This window comes from Notothenia coriiceps, unplaced genomic scaffold, assembly GCF_000735185.1.
Source record: "Notothenia coriiceps isolate Sejong01 unplaced genomic scaffold, NC01 NC01_scaffold00037250, whole genome shotgun sequence".
NCBI lineage: Eukaryota > Metazoa > Chordata > Actinopteri > Perciformes > Nototheniidae > Notothenia > Notothenia coriiceps.
The window spans coordinates 13,152,182-13,172,873 of NW_011369951.1; the positions used below are offsets into that span (position 1 = coordinate 13,152,182).

Below are 20,692 nucleotides of genomic sequence, written 5' to 3' on the forward strand. Positions count from 1 at the left end.
ATGTTCTTCTGTTTGCCACCATTGACGGGGAAGTATTAAAGAAGTCTTAACACCTGATTTTTGATGAAGTAAGAACACTGAACCGTGTAGCTGCCATTCCCACTAACTTGTCCTCTTGGTCTCCTGATGGCCAATCCAAATGCAGCTGCAAGCTTTTTGGGAAGTTTGCGTTGTTTTAGTTATTTTGCCAACGTGCTGTGACTGTTTGCATGAGGTGAGAGAGCTTTAGTAAGCTACTAATGATAAACTATTTGAGGTCCCTATGTTCAGGACAGGTTGCAGTCTTGCATGCTGTCATTGAAAGCCAGTTAGCTAGAAGCTGGACTCAGGCTTATCAGTGACTTGCCTGTAGAGGCTAGGCCGCCGGCCTTGGTGAGTAAGGCTGAGCCAGGACTCAGATGCCATTGAAAAAGACTGAGAACAGGTAATAGGCTCTGATTTGGCACCACCATAAGGCCTTTTCATTTCCATTTCCGTTGTGTTCCACTTTAATACCTGCTTATTTTGTAGTTGGTATGTATATTTAATTAAAAAATCTGCTGCTTATGTTATTTTTTGTGTTATAGCATTTTATAAATGATTTTGTTGGTGGTAATGTTCACTTTATTTTAATTTAAGAGGTCATGTTATATTTATTTGGATTTATGCATTCATGTTGAGAATGTTCCATTCATAAGTGTTATTATTAAAAAGGCATTTACACCATAAAAGATGACTATTGAGGTCTATTGTCAGGAATGTTAGTCTTATATCAAATAGTGAATTCTACTGCAGCAGAATGTTGCACGTCTGCAGTGTTATATTTTCACAGCTCACTGTCAGTAAATATTGTGCGGTTAGTATTGGACTACAAGATAGATGCAAGCCTGTACAGGTGGAGTTATTTAAAGCATAAATGAGTGGGTTGGGTTCTGGAGGTGTGGTTAGCAATTGTGCTTGGTTGGCGTGGCCTGGGCCTGGTTGTCGGGGGGCCCAATTTGATATATTTTCATGGGGCCCAAAATCCCTGGCGGCGCCCCTGCCTATAATTATATACGTAATCTTGTTGCACGATCTTCTGTTGCAATGAGAACACCGTTTTGCGACTGATGATTGTGGTCCCCATCTATTTATCTCCATTAACCAACTCCTAAAAACCGTGGTTGTTGACATAACATAATATTAGTTATTATCTGTTTATTTATTCATCATGTTTGTCCAATTAAAAATGTCCAACTTTTTGTGATTTTAATAATCTGGATTTTTGTGAAACAGGGTAAGGACAAGGAATAGTGGAAGGGCGGTAAACCCAGAAAGAGTCAGTCTTTCCGTCGAAAAGGGTTTATTTACCCAAACTCAAAAGTGTACCTTAGCAAGGACGCTAACCGACCAGTTTAGCAAACTTCTTCAAACCGAGACTGGGAGCCTCCTCCTCTCAGCATGTGCCACACCAAATTGAACTGCTCAGTTATTCTTTGTCTCTGCGTTTCTCAATGTTGAGTAAAGCTGCTCCAGAGCCACTATTTCAAGCATACTACGTCATCGAGTAGCGCCAAATCACTGTTTAAATGCCCAGCATATATGTGCTACCAAGCAAGCCTCCTCGACATTGAGAAACGGCCTCTGTCCAGGTGGGGCTATTTTTCCCCTCTGATTACCCTGCCTCTCAGCCCGCACTTAGCATAAAACTTGGTCCACAAAATCATTCATTTTCAATAGAGCAGCCTTATAAACAGTCTCTTGATGACATCACCACACATAAGTATTTCTGGCCTCTTTTACACCAAAAAGTTAAAACTGCAGTATTTACCAGGCTCTTGCCTCTGAGCCATTAACAATGCACTGTGCTGCATTAGTTCTGCAACATCTTCCAAACTCTCTGCTTTTACTCTGAGCTTCTCTCAGTTCACCAAGCAGATCTGGCCGTGTACACCCTCTCAAAGAACAAGACGCCAGGCCACAGACTGAGGTGAAATGACTGCAGCACGGTGCTGAGGTGTTCAGTGACTGCGTGCTGCTGAAGGGTATACTGTGTCTCTACCAGGTGAAACAGTATATGTCTGTGGCATTTGGATCAATAAGTGTGAGTGTAAACTGCTGGAGTAAAAGCTGGGAGAATAATCCTCTACACAACTGCTCGGTTTTTATTTATGAAATCAAACATTTTTAGAGCTGGGGTGGGGAATGTGTCTTAGAGACATTTGTTGTTGTATACATCTGTACATCCTGACAGCAATCAATAATTTAAATGGTCTGACAAAGAAAGGGAAATAAATCCACTATATAGGGCTGTCGCAGGACTGTGATAAATAGGTCCAATCATTTCATTTCTCCTGAATTAATTCTCCAACTTGGTTGGATAGTTTTAAAAATCTAGTCTACTCATGCTGGGTTCTTTGATGTACCCTCTGGAGTCTAAGGGTATTTTCTCGATTTTTAGATGTTTTCTTAAATCACCTTTTAAATGTATTTCTTCTAACATGGCACCCCATGTGTTCAATATCAAAATGTTCAGGACAATCTCTGGTATTGCTATATATGCAAATGACTCACCTTAGAGCACTGTGTGATGAGATAAGTAGCTCAAAAGCTTAAAATTTTTGACATCCGATTTTCGGAAAATCACCAAAACTCTTGTGAAAACACAAATTTACTCATGTGATCGAATTGTTTTGGTGTTTTAGATTTGGTTACCAAAATCTTAGGATCACAAAAGTAGTGACGTATTTGAATTACACTGTATATAAATGTGTAATTCATGTCTAAAATGAAAATAAATGTATTCGAATTTTGAGTAAAACATGTGCGACTGTAATTAGTACTTCGATTAGACTCAAAGTACAGTATTGATTGTATAGGTGAAAGGACTATGTTAAAAGTAAACACTAATTATTAAGTGATATATTTGTAAGTTATGAGTCCAATTAGTAAGCCGAATAAACCGACCACTTTACTAGAATCTTCGTGTTCACAAGTTAACTATAGAAACAAGATGAAGACAATAGAATTACTAATGGTACACAACCAAAATGTAAAACGAGTACAACTCCTTGTTCTGGATCATCTCCTGTTCCTGGTGGTCAATACAAGCGGTAACTATAAGACTTGTAACAGTTTAAATAAACGATTATTACTCAACACCTAAAAACATAGGCATTCATAATAGTTAAATAACAATAAGAGAAATATGTTGACATAATGAATTATAACGAATAAGCTCCTGTCTGTCGGAATAAATTGTCTTAAGAAACTTTAAGTTAACATAAAGTAAAATCATTTATGTAGATGTAGTCAACACTAAAATAGGGTCCAAAAGCTTGTAAACATACGTATCGTGAATATCCACGAATACTAACAACAATCCGGACACGACAATGTCAGTATAAATAAATATAGTGATAAACACAACATCCGGATAGACCCGGATTACTAAGAGTAGTCAAATTCGTGGAACCGAAACAGAGATTACGTGAAAACCAACGATCAATTAGGAGGTCTCTTTATACTATTTACGTGAACGATATCCTTAATTACATGACATACGTAAGTTTTTCACGACTATTACAGATACATTATCCTGTTATTAATCACTAATAATAAATTCAATTCAAAATCCGGTATTAGTAATATGCAAAAAGGGGTATATAAAGTTGCGACTTGTCGTTAACTCCATTAATTTTACATATAGTGATTACATATAAATATGTTACTGTATTAATTCTATATAAATTATAATAGTGTATTTTCTTATTCAATATATATGTTCTTTAAAGAGTTTATACTATGAAAAGATAAGTTAGTAAAAGCACAGGAAAAGCCGAGCCAAAAGCCGGTTGGCAAATATAAGAAGACATCAGCCAAGGCCTGGTATTCATATAATAGGGTAAGCTTACGTGTGGATGAATCCTAATCATATGGTAAATTATGCGTGAACATACAAATTGACCAGTGTACACTGGTTTGGCTTCAAATAAAACGTATATAATGAACTTTCATCTATTTTATACTATAACAGATGTCATAGATGGGTAAAATACTCGGCACGTATAGCCTCTTGATGAAAAAATTCCGGGGATGACAAAGAAAACGCTTATACTATGATCAGTCTTTACATAATTGCGTTAACGATAATAAGTACATAAATTATGTCAATTTACGTGAAACATACACGGTTTACCCAATTTTTGTATTTTGACCTGATAAACTGAAGATTTCGTTTGTTTATAAATATACGATGTTAGATACTACGTTAAAAATAATAGGTCTAATAGTACATTTATTACGGATTAAAACACACAATAATATTAGCGTGAAAACTGTCATGGTATAACATCAATACTTGTATACTTAATAATATATTAAGCGTAGGCAAAAAGTAGCGTCTTATAGCAAACTTTTGAATTTGTTCACTTGTGATGTGCGAAAGAATGTTCCGGCTGTTATACTTACAGACCGGACGTCGACTTAGAACTATATCGTATATATTTGACCCGGGTTGACTTACACATCAACTTGTCGCGGACCTCATTCTGCGTAACGGGGCCTGTTTCTCGTCGGGGACCAGCCTTAGAGGGAGAGACTCGAGTTTTCCTCGGGTCGTCGTTTGATGGCAATAGAGAGTCATGGTCGATGGAGTTACAGCTGACATGTTCTGGGACCTAGAACCGATACTCTGGTCTCCGACTTGGGTTTTCGAAGGTCGGCAGACGGTGTTCATGACACAAGTGATCACGTTTTTCGGAAAAGAACCAATCTTCTTTAGTCTGCGTTCGAGTGTCTGCGTTACTTGGCGCCTCTCCAGGTTTTGTAGAGCTTAATCTCAGTGGGCGAACAGTCAATAGTTCGGACCCCCATGTCGTCAGTACCAGACCAGACGCACTTACTGTACGAGCGTAGGTGAAAAGAGTTCGGAGGCAGCGATTGTGAAACCTTTCGTCGAACATCCAGCCATGTCTCATCTCTGTGTCCTGGGTCAAGAATTAGCAGGGACGTTCCAGAGGAAATAATCCCTCCTCTACTCGTGTCGAGAGGACGTTGAGTCTCCGTTGGGGGCAAATGAAATTGACAGAGGCTCCGTGTGAGGGTCGCTCCAGCAGTGGATTATGTGCCGGGTCTCTCCGGAATATCTTCAGACCTCGTTCCCCGGCAGATACGGTCCTCGGAAGGGTGAGGACGTACGAGACGTCCCGGAGGACCGTCGAGGACCCGTCTCTCGAGGCGGAGGTCGAGTCGTTATCAGCCAGGAGAGGTCCTGCAACCCTTCCGGGGAGTATCTTGCTGACGCGTTGGTGTAGGACCGAGCCGGACCTTGAGACAAACATCTCGAGAAACATCTGTGTGAGGTGTCCGTTGTGACTGCTTACGCCGCCTGAGGACTTCCCGTCGACGGTCGTAACCTAGCCGTTCCCTCACGTACGTGGAGGAGACTGCGTAAGATGCGAGATCTTGGTTTCTTTTACTCTCCCTCGTAGGTACAAAGTCGCTAACATAGATCTTTGGCCTTAGCCTGCGTCTCGTGAGGACTTCGTCTTTTCGGGGGTCGTCCAGTTCTGTCTCCGACTCAAAAATGAAACTTTTGAAAGTTGTACAAGGAGCGAGACGGACACCCTGCCAGGGACGGTTTAGGCGACGTCGAGGTGGTGAAGAGAGGAGGGGTGCTCGAGAAGTCGTCTCGATAAGACGGTACAGAAACACTGTAACTTTACACATGCGAGCATCCGGTGTCGACGACTCGAAGTGAAATTGGATGTAGGGTGGTGACGACTTCTCTTAAGCATGAGTGAGAATCCTATGCTGTTGCCATCAAAGGGTCGCTTTATTAAATTTTTGTAAAAAATTTGTCCAACAGCCGGTTGTCTTCTTTCGTAAATTTTCACGTTTATGCGTCGATAATGGTGTAAGATTGTACGTAAGTTGACTTTTTGGACTCTGAACAATGCTCCCTTACCAGTCTCTAAGGGTGACGCCTGACTAACTCGTCGAAGACCGAGATCGTAATTACGCTACTAAAGTTTTTAGTATCATTGTGCTTAAGCGTCGGGGATCGGTCGTCTGTTGTCAATAGGCGATTCTCACCGTGCGGGTGCGACAATGGACGGGCTCCGGGCCCCTTCACGGAGGTTTGTAGTGTGTCGACGTTTCGAACAGACAAGTAGAATAATTGCGGCTGGAGAAGCTCCCGTCGTCGCCAAGGACCACCAAGGATAGGTTAGTGTCCCGCAAGGACGCGATCGCACTCAGTCGGGGGGGTCCTTTGTCATGAGGGAGTGATAGTGTTCCAACCGATTCTCACACAGAAGTCAAAGAGTTTTTTGTTTTCGGAGAGGCCGCCGGGTCGTCGACCCTCCGTATTTATGAAATTATTTGTATAAAATGTAAACGTTAACGTCGTAAATAAACTCCGTTCACAGGACCCTACTCGGGAGTAGCTGGCATGTCCTCTTTCCCACATTGTCGGGGAGCGTTTTCTCTTACCCGTTGGGGAGGTGATAACCCGACGCGATACGGCTTCTTCCGGGGAGGGGCGGGGGGGTAAGCGCGGAGGAGGTAGTGAGAGGCAAGAGTCGTCATTTGACACTTCAAACGGACCTCTTTGCAGGTGTTAAATTTGAGGAACAAAGAGTTATTTCTTTTATTTTCACGAGAGGAATCCGTAGCGGGTGCTCGTGACAATTACAAATTCTCGGGTAGAAATACGTGAGTAATACTTTAATATCAACGTAGGATTGTTTTAGTTTTTGGACCGTACTTCTTTTTTTATTTTTTATTTTTATTTTTGCGTTCTACATGAAATCAAGTAGAAAGAAGACCGTCAAAGGAGAGATTTAGAGACTTCATAGAAGAAATGGGGCTCGGAATTGAGACCGGCGACTTCTTTCCAAGGGGATTCCGAAAGAACGCGCGCGTGACCTCTTCCGTCTTAACACTTTCCTAGACGTTTAGTCATTTTTTTTAGTAATTAAAGTCGGGGGGTAGTCGTGCGGGAATCAAGCGGCGGTTCTTTCCTAGACTGCGAGACCTCTCTCATGAGGAGAGCGGAAACGATGGAGTTGCTACAGTTTCTTACTGAGTGACAGTGACAGGAGACTCAGCGAGACTCTGAGGGAGACCGACTCTCCGTCCCTTGTCGTCGCTGAGGGGAGCAAACTGTGGAAGGCGAAGGAAACTCGGTGTGAAGGGAAACGAGTGCGAACAAGCAAAGGAAAATTGTCCATTGGGCAATCGTTTTAGGAGTAGGGGTAATGGTGTAGCGAGATCTTGGTCTGAGTCGCCGGGTGAGACCGCCTCACACGAGTGATAGACAGAAAGACAAACTGGACTCACAGGACACACACACTATGACACACAAGCCGGGACGGACACACGAAAGATGGCACTTTGGCAAACCGAGACGGTCGCCTGGCTGACTGGACGCCAAGGCGTGGTTGACCGCCGGTCGCCCGCGCCGGGCCGGCACCTCGTTTCGTTGGCCGGGTCGCCGAGGCGCGTGCCCGCGGCCCTGGGGCTCGTGGGCCGCCGGGCCGCAGCCTGTTTATCCTGGGACCGTTCGCCGAGCGGCGCCCGGCGACTGGCGGTCGTGGCCGCGGCCTGCGGGTCGTCGGCCGCGGGCCGGCACCTGTTTTCCTGGACGTCGCCGGTGCCGCGTGCCCCGCGCCTGGGACCGTGGCGCCGGGCGGCACCTGTTCCGTTGGCGTACGCCGAGAGCGGCCGCCCGTCCCATCCCGGCAGCCGACGGCTCGCGGCCTGTTTCGGTGGCCCACGCAGTGGCGGAGGAGAGGCCCGAGTTCGCGCCGTTTCCCATGCGACGCGAAGGGTGTTGGTATGTAGAGTTTTGACAGTCTGCACTTGTACCTGTGCATTATGGTTTTTAGTAGGGTAAAATTTGAACTCTCGGTCTAATTCGAAGGGCGAGTAGGAAGAAGTCCGGTATTCCGTGGACAGACGGATTTTCGTGTGTTGCACCGACTCCGACACCCCTACGAATGTCGGCGTCCCCCTAGTGAATTACCCTTCTGCCCGTTTCCGACGGGCACAGTTCGGTCGAGAGAGTTTCAGGTTGGTTGAGCAAAAGTCTTGTGCCCACATTGTAAGTCGTCTACTTAATGAAAAAATCGAACTCACTGTTCCCATCGTGCCCATTGTCGCAGGAAATTAGTGATCGGCGAGAGTCGACCAATGAAAGAGGCACGTCAGATTTTTTTTATTGGTGAGTGACAAGTTACCGTCCTCCATCTAAGATTGAGACGTATAGGGGATGGTGTCGGGGGTGTCCGGTCTGTGTTGATGGAGGGTGGCTGTGCGCTGTCACCTCTCGAACTCACCCCGCCAACCGCTCAGTCAATGTTTGTCGCCCGCGACCCGGTGCTCTGCGCGGTACGCCCGCCGCACTGAGCGTGACGTCCGGGGGGGCGATCTGTTGTTAATCTGTTGTGTTAAGTGGTCACGTTGGTTGTGTGTGGCTTTTTTGCTGTTTTCAGCCACTTTGACTACGTGTTTTCTGCTATTTGATGAGTTGGTCTCTTTTCCTTATCAACTTTGTACCTCTCTCTCTGCTCTTCTCTCTCCTCTCTCGTCTCTCTTCTCTCTCTCTCTCTCCTCTCTCTCTCTTACTCTCTCCTCTCTACTCTCTCTCTCTCTGCTCTCTGGCTGGCTTGGGCTTGGCTGGGCGGCTGGCTGGCTAGCTCTGCTGGCGCTTGGGCTGGCTGGGGGGGGGGGTCCGAGTGCTAATAGCACCCCGAGTTCCCAAGAGTGGTCTGCGGTAGTGTGGTTTCTGGATCGTAGTGATGTCGACGAGGTGAGGAGACACACGGTGGGTCCGTTTCTATGTTGGGAGTCGTGTTTCCGAGGTGCGTTGTACGGTAGTGGAAGTTGGTCGGTCGTTCCTCCAGAGCACCTTCCAGAGCATCGTTGACGATGTGGAGCTGGATGTGTCGTCGGTACGTGTGTAGTGGGCGGTAGAATATCCGTCCGGTCTGGTGTGCCAAAAACTTCTGTCGTGTTTCTAGGAACTGTACAATGGGACTTCTCAAGACCAACTCGTCAAGACTACAAGTTATAACATTTTATCACTCTAAAAAGGTTCAAGAAATCGTAAATATATCCTTATCAACCAACTTTTTTTGTATAAAATTTATTTTACAACCAACTTATTTTTCAAACTTACGAGTAAACATAAACATGTGTAGTGTACTTGGAACATACATTATAGCTTCAGTAATAAGTCAGGATTACATAAGAGTCAGCCCGGACGACACCACTTCCACACNATTGTCAGGAATGTTAGTCTTATATCAAATAGTGAATTATATTGCAGCAGAATGTTGCACGTCTGCACAGTGTTATATTTTCACAGCTCAGTGTCAGTAAATATTGTGCGGTTAGTATTGGACTACAAGATAGATGCAAGCCTGTACAGGTGGAGTTATTTAAAGCATAAATGAGTGGGTTGGGTTCTGGAGGTGTGGTTCGCAATTGTGCTTGGTTGGCGTGGCCTGGGCCTGATGGTGGGGGTACCCAATTTGATATATTTTCATGGGGCCCAAAATCCCTGGTGGCGCCCCTTACCACCAGCTGCTCTCGCAGTAACAAGTATTGTACCTTACTGTCCCAAATGTGCACAATGTAGTGACTGCTTTTCGTCTTTTTGTTTACTTAGTTGTGTTCTCTGTATTTTATATGTCCGTGTTATGTGTAAGAACGTGTAACGTTGCTGCCTTCTTGGCCAGGTCAGCATTTTAAATTCTCATTTAAAATGCTGACCTGGCCAAGAAGGCAGCAACGTTACACGTTCTTACACATAACACGGACATATAAAATACAGAGAACACAACTAAGTAAACAAAAANACACACACACATTGTTTCATGTCTCTTATTTCAATCACCAAGAAGGAAGCTGTCTGTCAGATATGTGACAAAGCGTGTCAGTGTCTAAAACATGACTTATGCCAAAACAAGTAAAAGGAGTGGTTTATGCATTCTGAGAAGTCAACATGAAAATGACCAGATCTGTCGGGTGTAGACCATAACGCCGCTCAGCGTGTCAACATGTCTGAAAGAGGAAGTTGACAAATGCCGGCCGCCTGTTGCGAGCTGAGCAGGGAGTCGATGTCACTGTGTGTTCTGTAGCTAGGCTGCTATCACACTCCACATTCCCTCTATGGAAATTCAGTGAATTATTTCACAGAAGAAGCATGCAAATTACACTGCCTGTGTATTCATGCATTATTGTTGGGATTTCAATTACAGGGCAGAGGCCTGCTCAGAGACCACGGATCAGCTGAGTTTTGGTGAGTATGACCTTAAACAAATGAATATCAATGTCCTTTGTTTGTTAACAAATTTCACTAGTAAAAGTTTTATCAGTGAATGGACTTAAAGTGATGGTTCAACAATAATTCAGAATTAAATGGCCTCTGATTGTTGTAATATTGTATTATTATAAGCATTTTACCGTTGTAGCTGGTTAACTGGAGATCATTTTATGATTGTATCTACTGTTGGGCAGTTGAAGTCATAAAAGTGATCATGTTCTGTTAATTTTGTTTTATGATTTGGGTATAACATCTTAATCAATAAGTATGTTGTAATGGAAATGGCCTATCACTATAGTGGAATAAAAATAATATTTCCATTTGAATGCTAGTGACGTTAAAGTATAAAGTTACATTCAATGTAACTATTAAAACCTCACATTTGTAAAGTACTTAGTAATATAAAATATTACACTATTGAAACATATGAGCAAGATTTCAAAACAGGAATTTGGCCGTTTGTGTAACTACTAGTTATTTTAGTTATTGACTGCTTTTTCTTCTAGACTCTTTGCTGAAAGCCAGGAACTGTGACGATGAACTCAATCTTGGTGCTGATGGTAAGTACACACACACACACACACACACACACACACACACACACACACACACACACACACACACACACACACACACACACACACACACCATGTTTGTTTGATTTCTTATAAAGCTTACATGTGTTCTACATATTTATGAAGACACACAGTCAGAGAAATGTCCAGAGTTACCCAGTATGGCTGTAACTCTGCCAAGGAGGATGTTTTTGTTTGAAGGGGAAGTATATAGTTTTATTTGAGGTGTTACCAAACTAAAAAGGAATACACATAATGTACTTAATCTACTTAACATTAATATGACTCAGTCCTTTATTGACTTTCTGGTACAATAACGTTTTGATTTCTTAAGCAGCCTGTCCACATGATTAGTTACAAATTGATGAATTGTGTGCTGTGATGTTAACCTACATTTCAGGGTTAAATTGTGAAACACTCAATATCAACATATTCCTTTTTAATCAAAATGTGTTTATTTTTTGTTTCAGCGTCTTTGTTAAATGGTGGGGAGATATCATCTAAAGCTTGGTAAGTAGCAGCTGTAGTATCAGGGACAATGAAACAACAAGAAAAGTGGACTGCCGCGCTAATTAATTAGTGAAGATTAGATAATGAGTATCCATGGTGCTTTAATCATTAAACGGACAGAGGTCATTCTATATTTTTAATTAAATGTTCCTATTTTCTGCAGAAGAACAAAATAAAGGAGATTATTGTCTAAGATATTTCTCACATTTTAGTGAGTTTTATATAGACATTATGAGCTACACCTCTATAAAACATGTATGTTCAGTTCAACACCCCCACCCCAACAACCGCTGTTTTCTTTCTTATTTTGCATACTGGGTCTGTTTCTATTGAAATGATCAAGAGGTGTGAATGACAATGCTCTCATGCTCCATTGTATGGACTCTTTTTTTCAGTTTTGAAATATTATTTGAGACACATTTGTGTTACTGGGCTATAAAGATCTATTAAAATCTGACTATCTTTACTAAATAAACACTAGGTTAATGGATTTTTTGACTTTTCCTCAATCTCCACTGACCATGAAGCCTCGCACAGCATCCTTCTTCCAAACCAGGTCCCGGCAGACTCACCAGGTCAGTGGAACATTTCTACCTCAATATAAACATATCAGAATATTAAGATATTATTAAGATTAATACTAGATGTCTCTACTCATGTCTTGTCCACAGTACCCCTCGTAAGGAACAATGTCTGCTGAAACTAAACTTGGGCCACAGCATGGCCTCCAGCTGCCTCTCCTCCTCCACCTTTAAAACTACATCGAGGTGAGACTTCTGAGGACCAATAACTCAGCACTTTGCTTTTGAATGACCTAGTGAAGCTTTACAAATATATTTTACTCCTTAACGTCAATCTTTTTCATCTCTGTTTACACTTCAATAAACATTTGCATATCATATTTATTCTATGTAATTTGATACTTTTCATTTATTGTTTTCATTTGTATTTAACGGTCCCAAACCTTTTCTAAAGCACTTTGTTACTCTCAATGAGCATTACACATGCTTGTATTTTTCAAAAATGTGCCTCAAAAGGCTTTACAAAATCCTTTTTACTGGGATATAACTTGATTTATCCTTTTTCCTCACATGCGCTCTAGTATCTCAGAGGTCCTGCAGCTGTGTGCTGAGGATGCGGAGGAGACGCTGTACGAACTGGGCTTTGGCTGTGACGAGCCTCAGGTCACTGTCCGCATCCCTCCTCGCTTCTTAAACTTTCCTTCTCTGTCTCGGGGCATCAACTTCCGGGTTTTCCTGGACTCTCAGATACGGCGGATACGAGAGGAAGACCCAAGCCTCTCTCTTGCTAGTAAGACCATTGAGTTATTAAATCACTGCTGTTGGTTACCTCTGTCACTCGATTGTATATTTGTGTTGGCATGTGATAAGGTGAAGAAAATCGTGGCAAATGACATCCATATAACTATGTTTTAATTTGCATTTTATTCCTACTCCAGGTCGTTTCCGACAAGTGCAAGTCCTCACAGCAATGGCCAACGCTTTCTACTCCCTCTACTCTCACGTGTCCCGCACTCCTCTGCAGAAACTGGCCACACCAGAGTTCACCTTCTCCTCGTCTCCTGTGGAGAAGATCGAGCGCTTCAGAGGCAGCATCCGCAGCGAGGTGCGCTCTCCGGTGGAGCGGCTGAAGGACACCGTCTCCAAGATGTGTCTCTACACAGGCTCTCCTCGAGGGTCAGACTCCACCTCTCCACAGCCCTCACCCAGGAAAAGGGCCAGCCTCCCTGATGTTGTGGGTATAGTCCTGGAGAAACACAAGAGTGGGGCTACAAAGAAACTGGATTTGGGGGATTATGACTTGGATGTCAGGCTGCTTATGGATGGGGATACATCCTGTGACAGTGGGAAAGATGCGCAAACACAGCAGAGCATGGAGGATGAAGACATTCTTCAAAATGGAAATACAACCTGTCATAAGATGCAGGGCTGCAAACAAACAGATGATGTTGATGCAGATGAAAACAGTTTCAGAGCAGCAGACCTTGACAGCAGGACTCACAGTGTAACATCTCTAGCGTCATCGGTATCAGGAGAAACTGTGATAGAAACCGAGCTGGACTCATGTGCATCTCAAAGAGAGACTGGCACTGCTGATCTGAAACCAGTTGCCAAGTTGACGTACGATCTAATCTGCCCGCAGATAGTTGAGAGTGTACACCAGGCGCCTTTCTGCTGTCAACAGACAATGATTCCAAAAACAAACACTTGTATCTCCTCTGAGAAAGTAAGCATAGATGGATCTCATGAACCTGATATACAAATCTCTATCCCTGAGCCTGACACCAGACAGACTCATGCACCTGGATCACTTCCTGTCCTGGCCCCCTACGGAGACCCCACCCAGTGCTGCATCACTGTGACGGGCTGGGAGGGGGGCGGCATCTCTCCTCATTCCTCAAATGCAACAGATGCCGGTCATGCTTCTACTGTAATGCCTCTGCAGAAATGTGAGGAGTCATTTATCAAGGGGAGAAGCCAGTACCTGAATCCCCTGACTCGTCACATCCTGGGGCACGACTCCAACCCCCTGCAACAGGTCAACTCCTTCGAGCTGGAGGAGGTACTGTCTCTTGAATAGAATATTTATTATTTTCAGAAAATTAAGTATTAAAAAGAAAAGTTACAACATTTCTCCAGATCAAAGGTCGCTTATTATGCAAAATCCACTTTTCCAGGTATTTTATACATCAACATGTGTCCCCTCTGTGTAAAGACATTCTGAAAGTTTCAGGAAAAAAGATTCTCTCACTTTTTGTCCTGATCCATTTATATAAAAACTGAAAATGAGCTGATCAGATTTTGGCCACTATATGATGTCATAACATTGTTTTGTCTTGTGTAACCATTAGCCAATAACCAACCAAGGTAACCCCCTCCCCCCTTATCACCAGATTCTCCTCCTAGAGCACCATTGTGTTCTTTTTAACCAAATATCTCTCAGAGGGGTGTGGGGGAGTGGCTCCTTATTTTCATCTAAAGTAACAGACACAGAATCAGCACTTTTGAAACAGGGGGGTTTATGGGATGCTGCAATGATCTGTTTGGTATTTCAAGCCAAACACTTCAGAGACATATTTTGTATATAACAGAACTATAATATATTGATGAAAAACAGTATAATAGGGGACCTTTAAGTGTTTGTTGTATTTAAATTAGTTGTATTTATAAGAAAATATGACAATTGCCATGGTCACTCAACTTTGCAACTGCATTGAATTATATCAAGCTAAAGGACATCATGTTTTAATCAGACAGATGAACTGTAAGATTATGAATGAACAAATGAACACTGTTACAATACACAATATTGTTTTAGTGAAATTGGATTAGTTATTGTACCACCATCAGCCATTGTGATGTGGATAATAAAAGAAGACATTGGTCAGGCCTAATAGTGTTTCATGGTATACATTCAGGAAATAATACTAACTGTTTGCCTGTTGACTCTACAGGTGCATAGTGCAGGAGAGGAAGATTTTGTTAAATCTGAAACGACGACAACAACCCCCCTGTCGTCTAAAGGTATATTAATAATTATTTTTGTGTGAATGGAATGTTTTTTTTATACAAGCACAGGTCATAGGTAGGTCATTTATTTAAAACAGGAACAGGGAAACTAGATTTATCGGCATGAAGTCTGCCAACATTCTTTTCCTGCTCAATTTTTTTCACAGAAATGGACTAACAAGTAAAACATGGGCAACACATTTGAACATTGTAGTCATAAGAAGTGGTGTGTGGCAATGTTTGAACCCCATCCACAACTAAAACGGCTTTTAATCATACACAGTTCAAACATTTCTAAACCGTAGATAAAGGAGTTTTCAGTCCAACCTATGACAGGTTAACACCAGATTTGTGGCAGAAAGATAGTTGTTTGTGTAAACATACTGCTAAACTTCAATATTGTCACTGACTGTAGATCTTTTAACAAGGTCCAACATGATGTGAGGAAACAAATAGCTTTCACAAATCTATTGAAAAAGGACTTAAAATTCTAATGAATAAAGGTTCTAACACTTTGAACTTTGTCTCATTAGATATATTGTTTTGGGTCCTTACATTTGAGGGAATTGGGCATGTAAAGTCCTTATAAAGTCATAATATAGATATTAAAATAAGATGTGAGGGCAATGAAAGCATTTGTGTATGCATGTCAATGTGCAGGTGTTTTTGTCACCTGGAACATACCGTTTGTGTGTGGATTCAGGTCAGACTGCAGCTGTTTTCTGTGCAGTGGTTCACTGCATGGAGTTGTTGCCTGACTGTGTTTGTGTCCCTCCTCGTGTAGGTGAGATGGTCCGGGGCGACAGCATGCAGTCAGACAGCAGCGGCTATGCAGATGAAGAAGTTAGCCCCTCATCAAACACACATAACAGATGAAGGAAAAAAACGTCGACTATTTCCTGCACCAAATGTTGTTTCTAAACAGAGGCTTAAGATGTGATGATTCTGTAAAAAATGTAGTTAATTGAGAGAATATTTTTCACAATAAGACTTCCGGACATGCAAATCATTAAGTTTCTCCCCAGTGCTCATACAGACTGTAAATAAGTAACAATAAAACTATTGTAGTTCAAAGGGTTTGATGAAATTAATTAATTGAATTAGGAACGGCAGCATGCTCAAGTTGTAACAGCAACAGTTGGCAGTAAAATGTACAAAATGTTTTATTGGAAATAAGTCGATTTCACATGGATCTCACATTATAATTCATCGTTTAGCTAAAACTGGGCAACTTTTTCTACCACAACAAAGAAGTTCTTCTCAAATGTAATGAGGTCAGTACAGACTTCAATGGTGGGAGTACTAAAACTCACTAAAAAACAGCACAAGTTCCTTATTTGAATGATCAGAAAACAAGATGCAGATCTGCCTTTTTTCAGAGAATGAGGTTCACATGAACTGCACCGGTGGGAGGAGTAAGGAAACTGTGCTTGTCAAGTAGTGCAAACGGTTCACTATACTCAAAACTCATTCCAGCCGAGTGCAAGGCAGTATATCAAAACAAATACAGCAAGGTGCATGGTAATGAACAACACTTTACAAGACACAGCATGTAGTTGGAGAAGAATATTTCCAAATTCCACCATGATCAACTTTCCAATATCACAGGATTCATATTCCCATTGACAAAAAAAGCTAAATCACAGTGGGTTTAAATGATAAATGAAACAGTGCCAGGCATGATGAGCAAAGACACATTTAAACTTAACAGAACAAAATATTATAGCTTGTTTGACTGGTCTATGATATTGAAAATTACAAGCTTTGTCAGAGGACTTTGTACTTTCCCCTCCCTTCAACCGATGTATTAATTCATCATTGTCTTACACTGAAGACAAGCAAAGACTGTGTTTTAAAGAAGTCTTAAAGCTGAGGTAATTACACTTTACACAATGAGTAGATTGTGACGTCATTTCAATGTTGTAGAGATATTTTTAAGAGTTTTCCTCATAATTAAAAGACATTACTTTCTCTATTCCTGCTCCGGACCTAATAAATATGAGCCTTACTTTTTTAAGTTAGTGTTTAAAAAGGGGCAATTCTTCCATCCATATGTTTCAGTCATACTGATCTTTCTCACCATTTCTATTTTAGGAACACGATTAGAAAGGTTTATTTGCCAAATCTAGTTGTTAAACAGAGATACTATGATACGTTTTCAATTTTCTAATCCGGCCCAGCATGAGGATCATCCAACTGTTTTAGAGCTGGATTGAATATACAACAATTAAAAGGCCACATCATCTCATTAAGTTCATCTGAAAACAGGGCCGTCCTTTTCTCTCCATGTTTCCATGTTTTCTTCTATTCACCAACCAATGATTGTGGTTTTAACGCAGCACCAGTATTTGGTAATTCCATCACCCAGTTTCAACTCCATTTGCATTGTTTGTAAAATCAGAATATATCTGCAGGTATTAAGGAACTTGTATGTATGAATGTATGTATGTATGCAGCAGGTGTCACTTTAGATGAATACTTTTTAGACTTGAGCTTTTTAGGGAAATAGAGTGCCGAGTATGGATGCTGGGCAAACCAAAGAAAATACCAAAAAAGCATTTTAAAAGAATTTCTGACAGATATGCAAAATGTCAAAGAGAGAGGTATGAGTTTTTGGTATGAGTTTCTGGGCAGCTATATCTTCATTGGCAACGATGAGAAATCCATGTGACCAAAACATGTCCTTGGGGTTAATTTGGGGACGGAAAAAAGTCTCTTATATAATCCACAATTGAGGTAATTCACGTTATTTGAACTCATCACAAAAGTGCCGCCGTGTGGTGGTGAGTTCGAGTCTGTGAGGAGGAAGACGACATCACTTTCCCCCGGCCATAATTTTGAGGTACTGCAGTGCATTGTGGGCTGCATTGGCTCGGGCTGCATCTATGCTCTGAGCGAAGCCATGGCACACTGTGATTGGCTGAGTGGAAAGCTCCACTAGACACTGGCACAGGCCGCTCAGACTGCGCTCTTCTGAAACAAAAACGCAAATAAAAAGGAGGTTAAGTAAAGTATTTTTAAAAGATACATTTTCTAAAGCAAGATTTTGATTCAGATACTTTTACAACGTCAATGCTGCTTTAGATACGTCAGTTAAAGTTAAAAGACAGAATTTCTCGTCAAAGGTGATGGTAATGCTCCACATCTGATAAGGACCCTAGGTCTGCACTACAGTATATTTCAGTTGCATTTCATTGAGACATATTCAGTTCTCCATTATAAGTGTGATTAGGTATTTCAGTTACAACCCTTCGTTACTAAATATTTCACTGACCAAATGTATAACGTAATAATAACGAAACCCAGAAACTAGCTTTACTTTAGATAGGGTCTCATACTTTTTGTATTTGATCATCACATACTCTGAAATCAAGTATTAAACTACAACTACTGATTTTTTCCCCCATCAGCTTAAAATTATTGTCCTTCTGTGAAGCGCTGTACACAGATGAAAATGTCTCACCGGTAAAAACTGTGACAACATGCAGCTGAGGGTTACTTCCTCTATATCTGATGGCAGTAATAGTAACCACACAGCATCACTATGTTCCCATAATGTTTGGCAAGTCTTAGTTTGTGCAGATGGTGTTATCATATGCAGTGTTAGCTCAACAAATTCATTATGTTTATGCTCCTTACTAAAATGCAACTTTAAATGCATACACCAGAGTTCCCGTTAGAATATTTCTTCGCCGGTCAACATGTCCGTTAAAGTTTAAATCTTCCGGACAAAATTTGAAAAGTGCCGGTCAAAGGTCTTCTTTGTTATTTATTGAGCTTTAAAACTAATTGATATGATTCGATATTAAACAAACTAATTATAGTAGATTAACTACATTATTCAAAAGTGAACAGTAACTTACAATAACACGGGAATAATAAACGGAGCGCCCTCTCCCTCTCCTGACAGCCCGTCAGTATCATGCAGCTCGCGGATCAGTAATGAGTGACCCGACAGTGAAACTAAACATATCTATAACTAGTTTAGGTAGTTTGAGAGGTAATTAAAATAGCTACGTGTGATATTCTAACCTGAGGTGTGTGTTTTGTCCACTCACCGCTGCATGTGATCATGCAGAGCTGCGTGTCGACTCGTCAGCAGCAGCTGATCTCTCTCTCCCGTCAGATTAGACTTCACTCGCGTTTATGTCCATATCGATCAGATCCAGCTAGTTCTAGCTAATGATATGACTACCTGCTTATTAAAAGACACCTAAACAATAAGTGTCGCTATGCAACTGGGTGAGGCCGCAAAGTATAGCGCAGCATTATGCATTTGTTTACATGCCCACCGGAACCCTGAGGCATTACCAACAGATCAACGCACAATCAACCCATACAGGACATCTCCTTCTGCCGCGATTACGTGTATAGACATTGAATTGACTATTCTTCTCTGCACATACTCTTCTTGTTTTCCCAATCAGTGGCGCAAGTGTCGCAGACTGATGCGGTATTGCGCTAAGGTGACAATTATTTTGACCGGTGCACACTTTGACGGAGAGATTTAGATTTGGCCGTCTTCAGCATATTTGACACTGTCATAGTCGCGGATTACCAGGGCTAATTCGGGGAACGGACAGATCTGGCATACACACAAACTACCCATGAATAGACTCCACATTCTTTGTAACCTTTCAGTGTTAAACTTATTGTAGTCTTCCCTTTACTCACATGTGGTGCTTGGAAGAATGCTATAATGGATCCCTGCTGGAACTCACCTAGATCCAGGTAGGCTTATGTCGACGCCAGCTGCTCCAGAGCAGGTCGTTGAGCAGAGAGCAGAAGTGGGAGTGGGCATGCGCCCAGAGGCGTTGCGCGGTGTGGAGATTTCTCTCCAGACAGAGTTTACGCAGCGAGTCCCACCGAGCTGTTACAGCCGAAGCCTTTACTTTTGCCCGTATCAGCTTTGCTCCCCATGTGCGTGTTGTGTGCAGGTGGAAATTCATAGTAGCTAATAAACACTATTAAGATGTGATGAAGCAGTAAGGAAAAGGGGATGGGCATCATGTCCTTACTGTGTTCTGCGTCACACAATGGAAGAGATTAATAAATGAAAGTTGAAGCATTGGTAAGCACAAATACAATGATTACATGTTATGCAGAGCGTGTGTGGAGTTCTTTCCTGCAAAATGTTTTCACAAACCTTGTGACAAAATGGGGCACAGAGAAAGTTTAGTTTCTCAACCATGTTGAACGAATGTCCTCTCGACCTCAGCTTCGCTTGGTGGTTCTCAGGTCGACCGGCGGACATCGTGTATACGCGAGATAGCACATTCTTAGCCGCTGCGGGGTTTCTCTTTGCGGAAGCTTCTTGGAGGTTTCCATCTTCCTATAAAGGAACATGAGAGTTATTTCATGTTGGGAGTAGAATCTACTTACAGGCAGCTGGTGCTGGGCTGTTGCAATTGCCTGGTATAATGCTCTTGTAAATGCAGTGCTTGCCAAGTAAAGGTCAATGAGGTCAGGTAGTTACTCTACACCCTGTAAAAGCGCACGTTTGCAGGTATTACCGACTTTCCACAAATCTCGTCGACTCTGGCGAGTCATTGGTGACTCCTTGCGGTGTGCTGGACCAAGACTGCCTGGGTGACGTGTACTCTGCAAAGCCTCCTTTCTGCACCACCAATTCCTGCAGAGATGTAAACTGCGATGAGCGGGGTTACTCATGAAAACAAAAAGGCATGGCATTACTATATACGGATATGTGGTTTCACGATTTATAACCTTAAACTACAGGAGTTATCCGTGGGTATTCGACTGCAGAGGCTCCAATACAGGGGTAC

The 20,692-nt window shown here is 42.1% G+C and overlaps 2 protein-coding genes across 2 annotated transcripts in view; one reads left to right on the top strand and one right to left on the bottom strand.

The window, feature by feature from the left end:
• Positions 1-10,043: 10,043 nt before the first annotated feature.
• Positions 10,044-17,876, top strand: tespa1 (thymocyte expressed, positive selection associated 1). The gene is made up of 9 exons (XM_010796370.1): positions 10,044-10,267; positions 10,798-10,851; positions 11,337-11,376; positions 11,904-11,951; positions 12,048-12,143; positions 12,479-12,687; positions 12,836-13,959; positions 14,852-14,921; positions 15,691-17,876. Exons 1-9 carry the CDS (start codon positions 10,198-10,200, stop codon positions 15,780-15,782), a joined length of 1,803 nt encoding a protein of 600 aa, XP_010794672.1. The 5' UTR covers positions 10,044-10,197; the 3' UTR covers positions 15,783-17,876.
• tpx2 (TPX2 microtubule nucleation factor) overlaps positions 17,722-20,692 on the bottom strand; it is an 18,371-nt gene continuing 15,400 nt past the window's right edge. Inside the window, 2 exon segments of the mRNA XM_010796744.1 lie at positions 17,722-17,879; positions 18,864-18,869. Of these exon segments, the coding sequence (XP_010795046.1) occupies positions 17,722-17,879; positions 18,864-18,869 (164 nt within the window).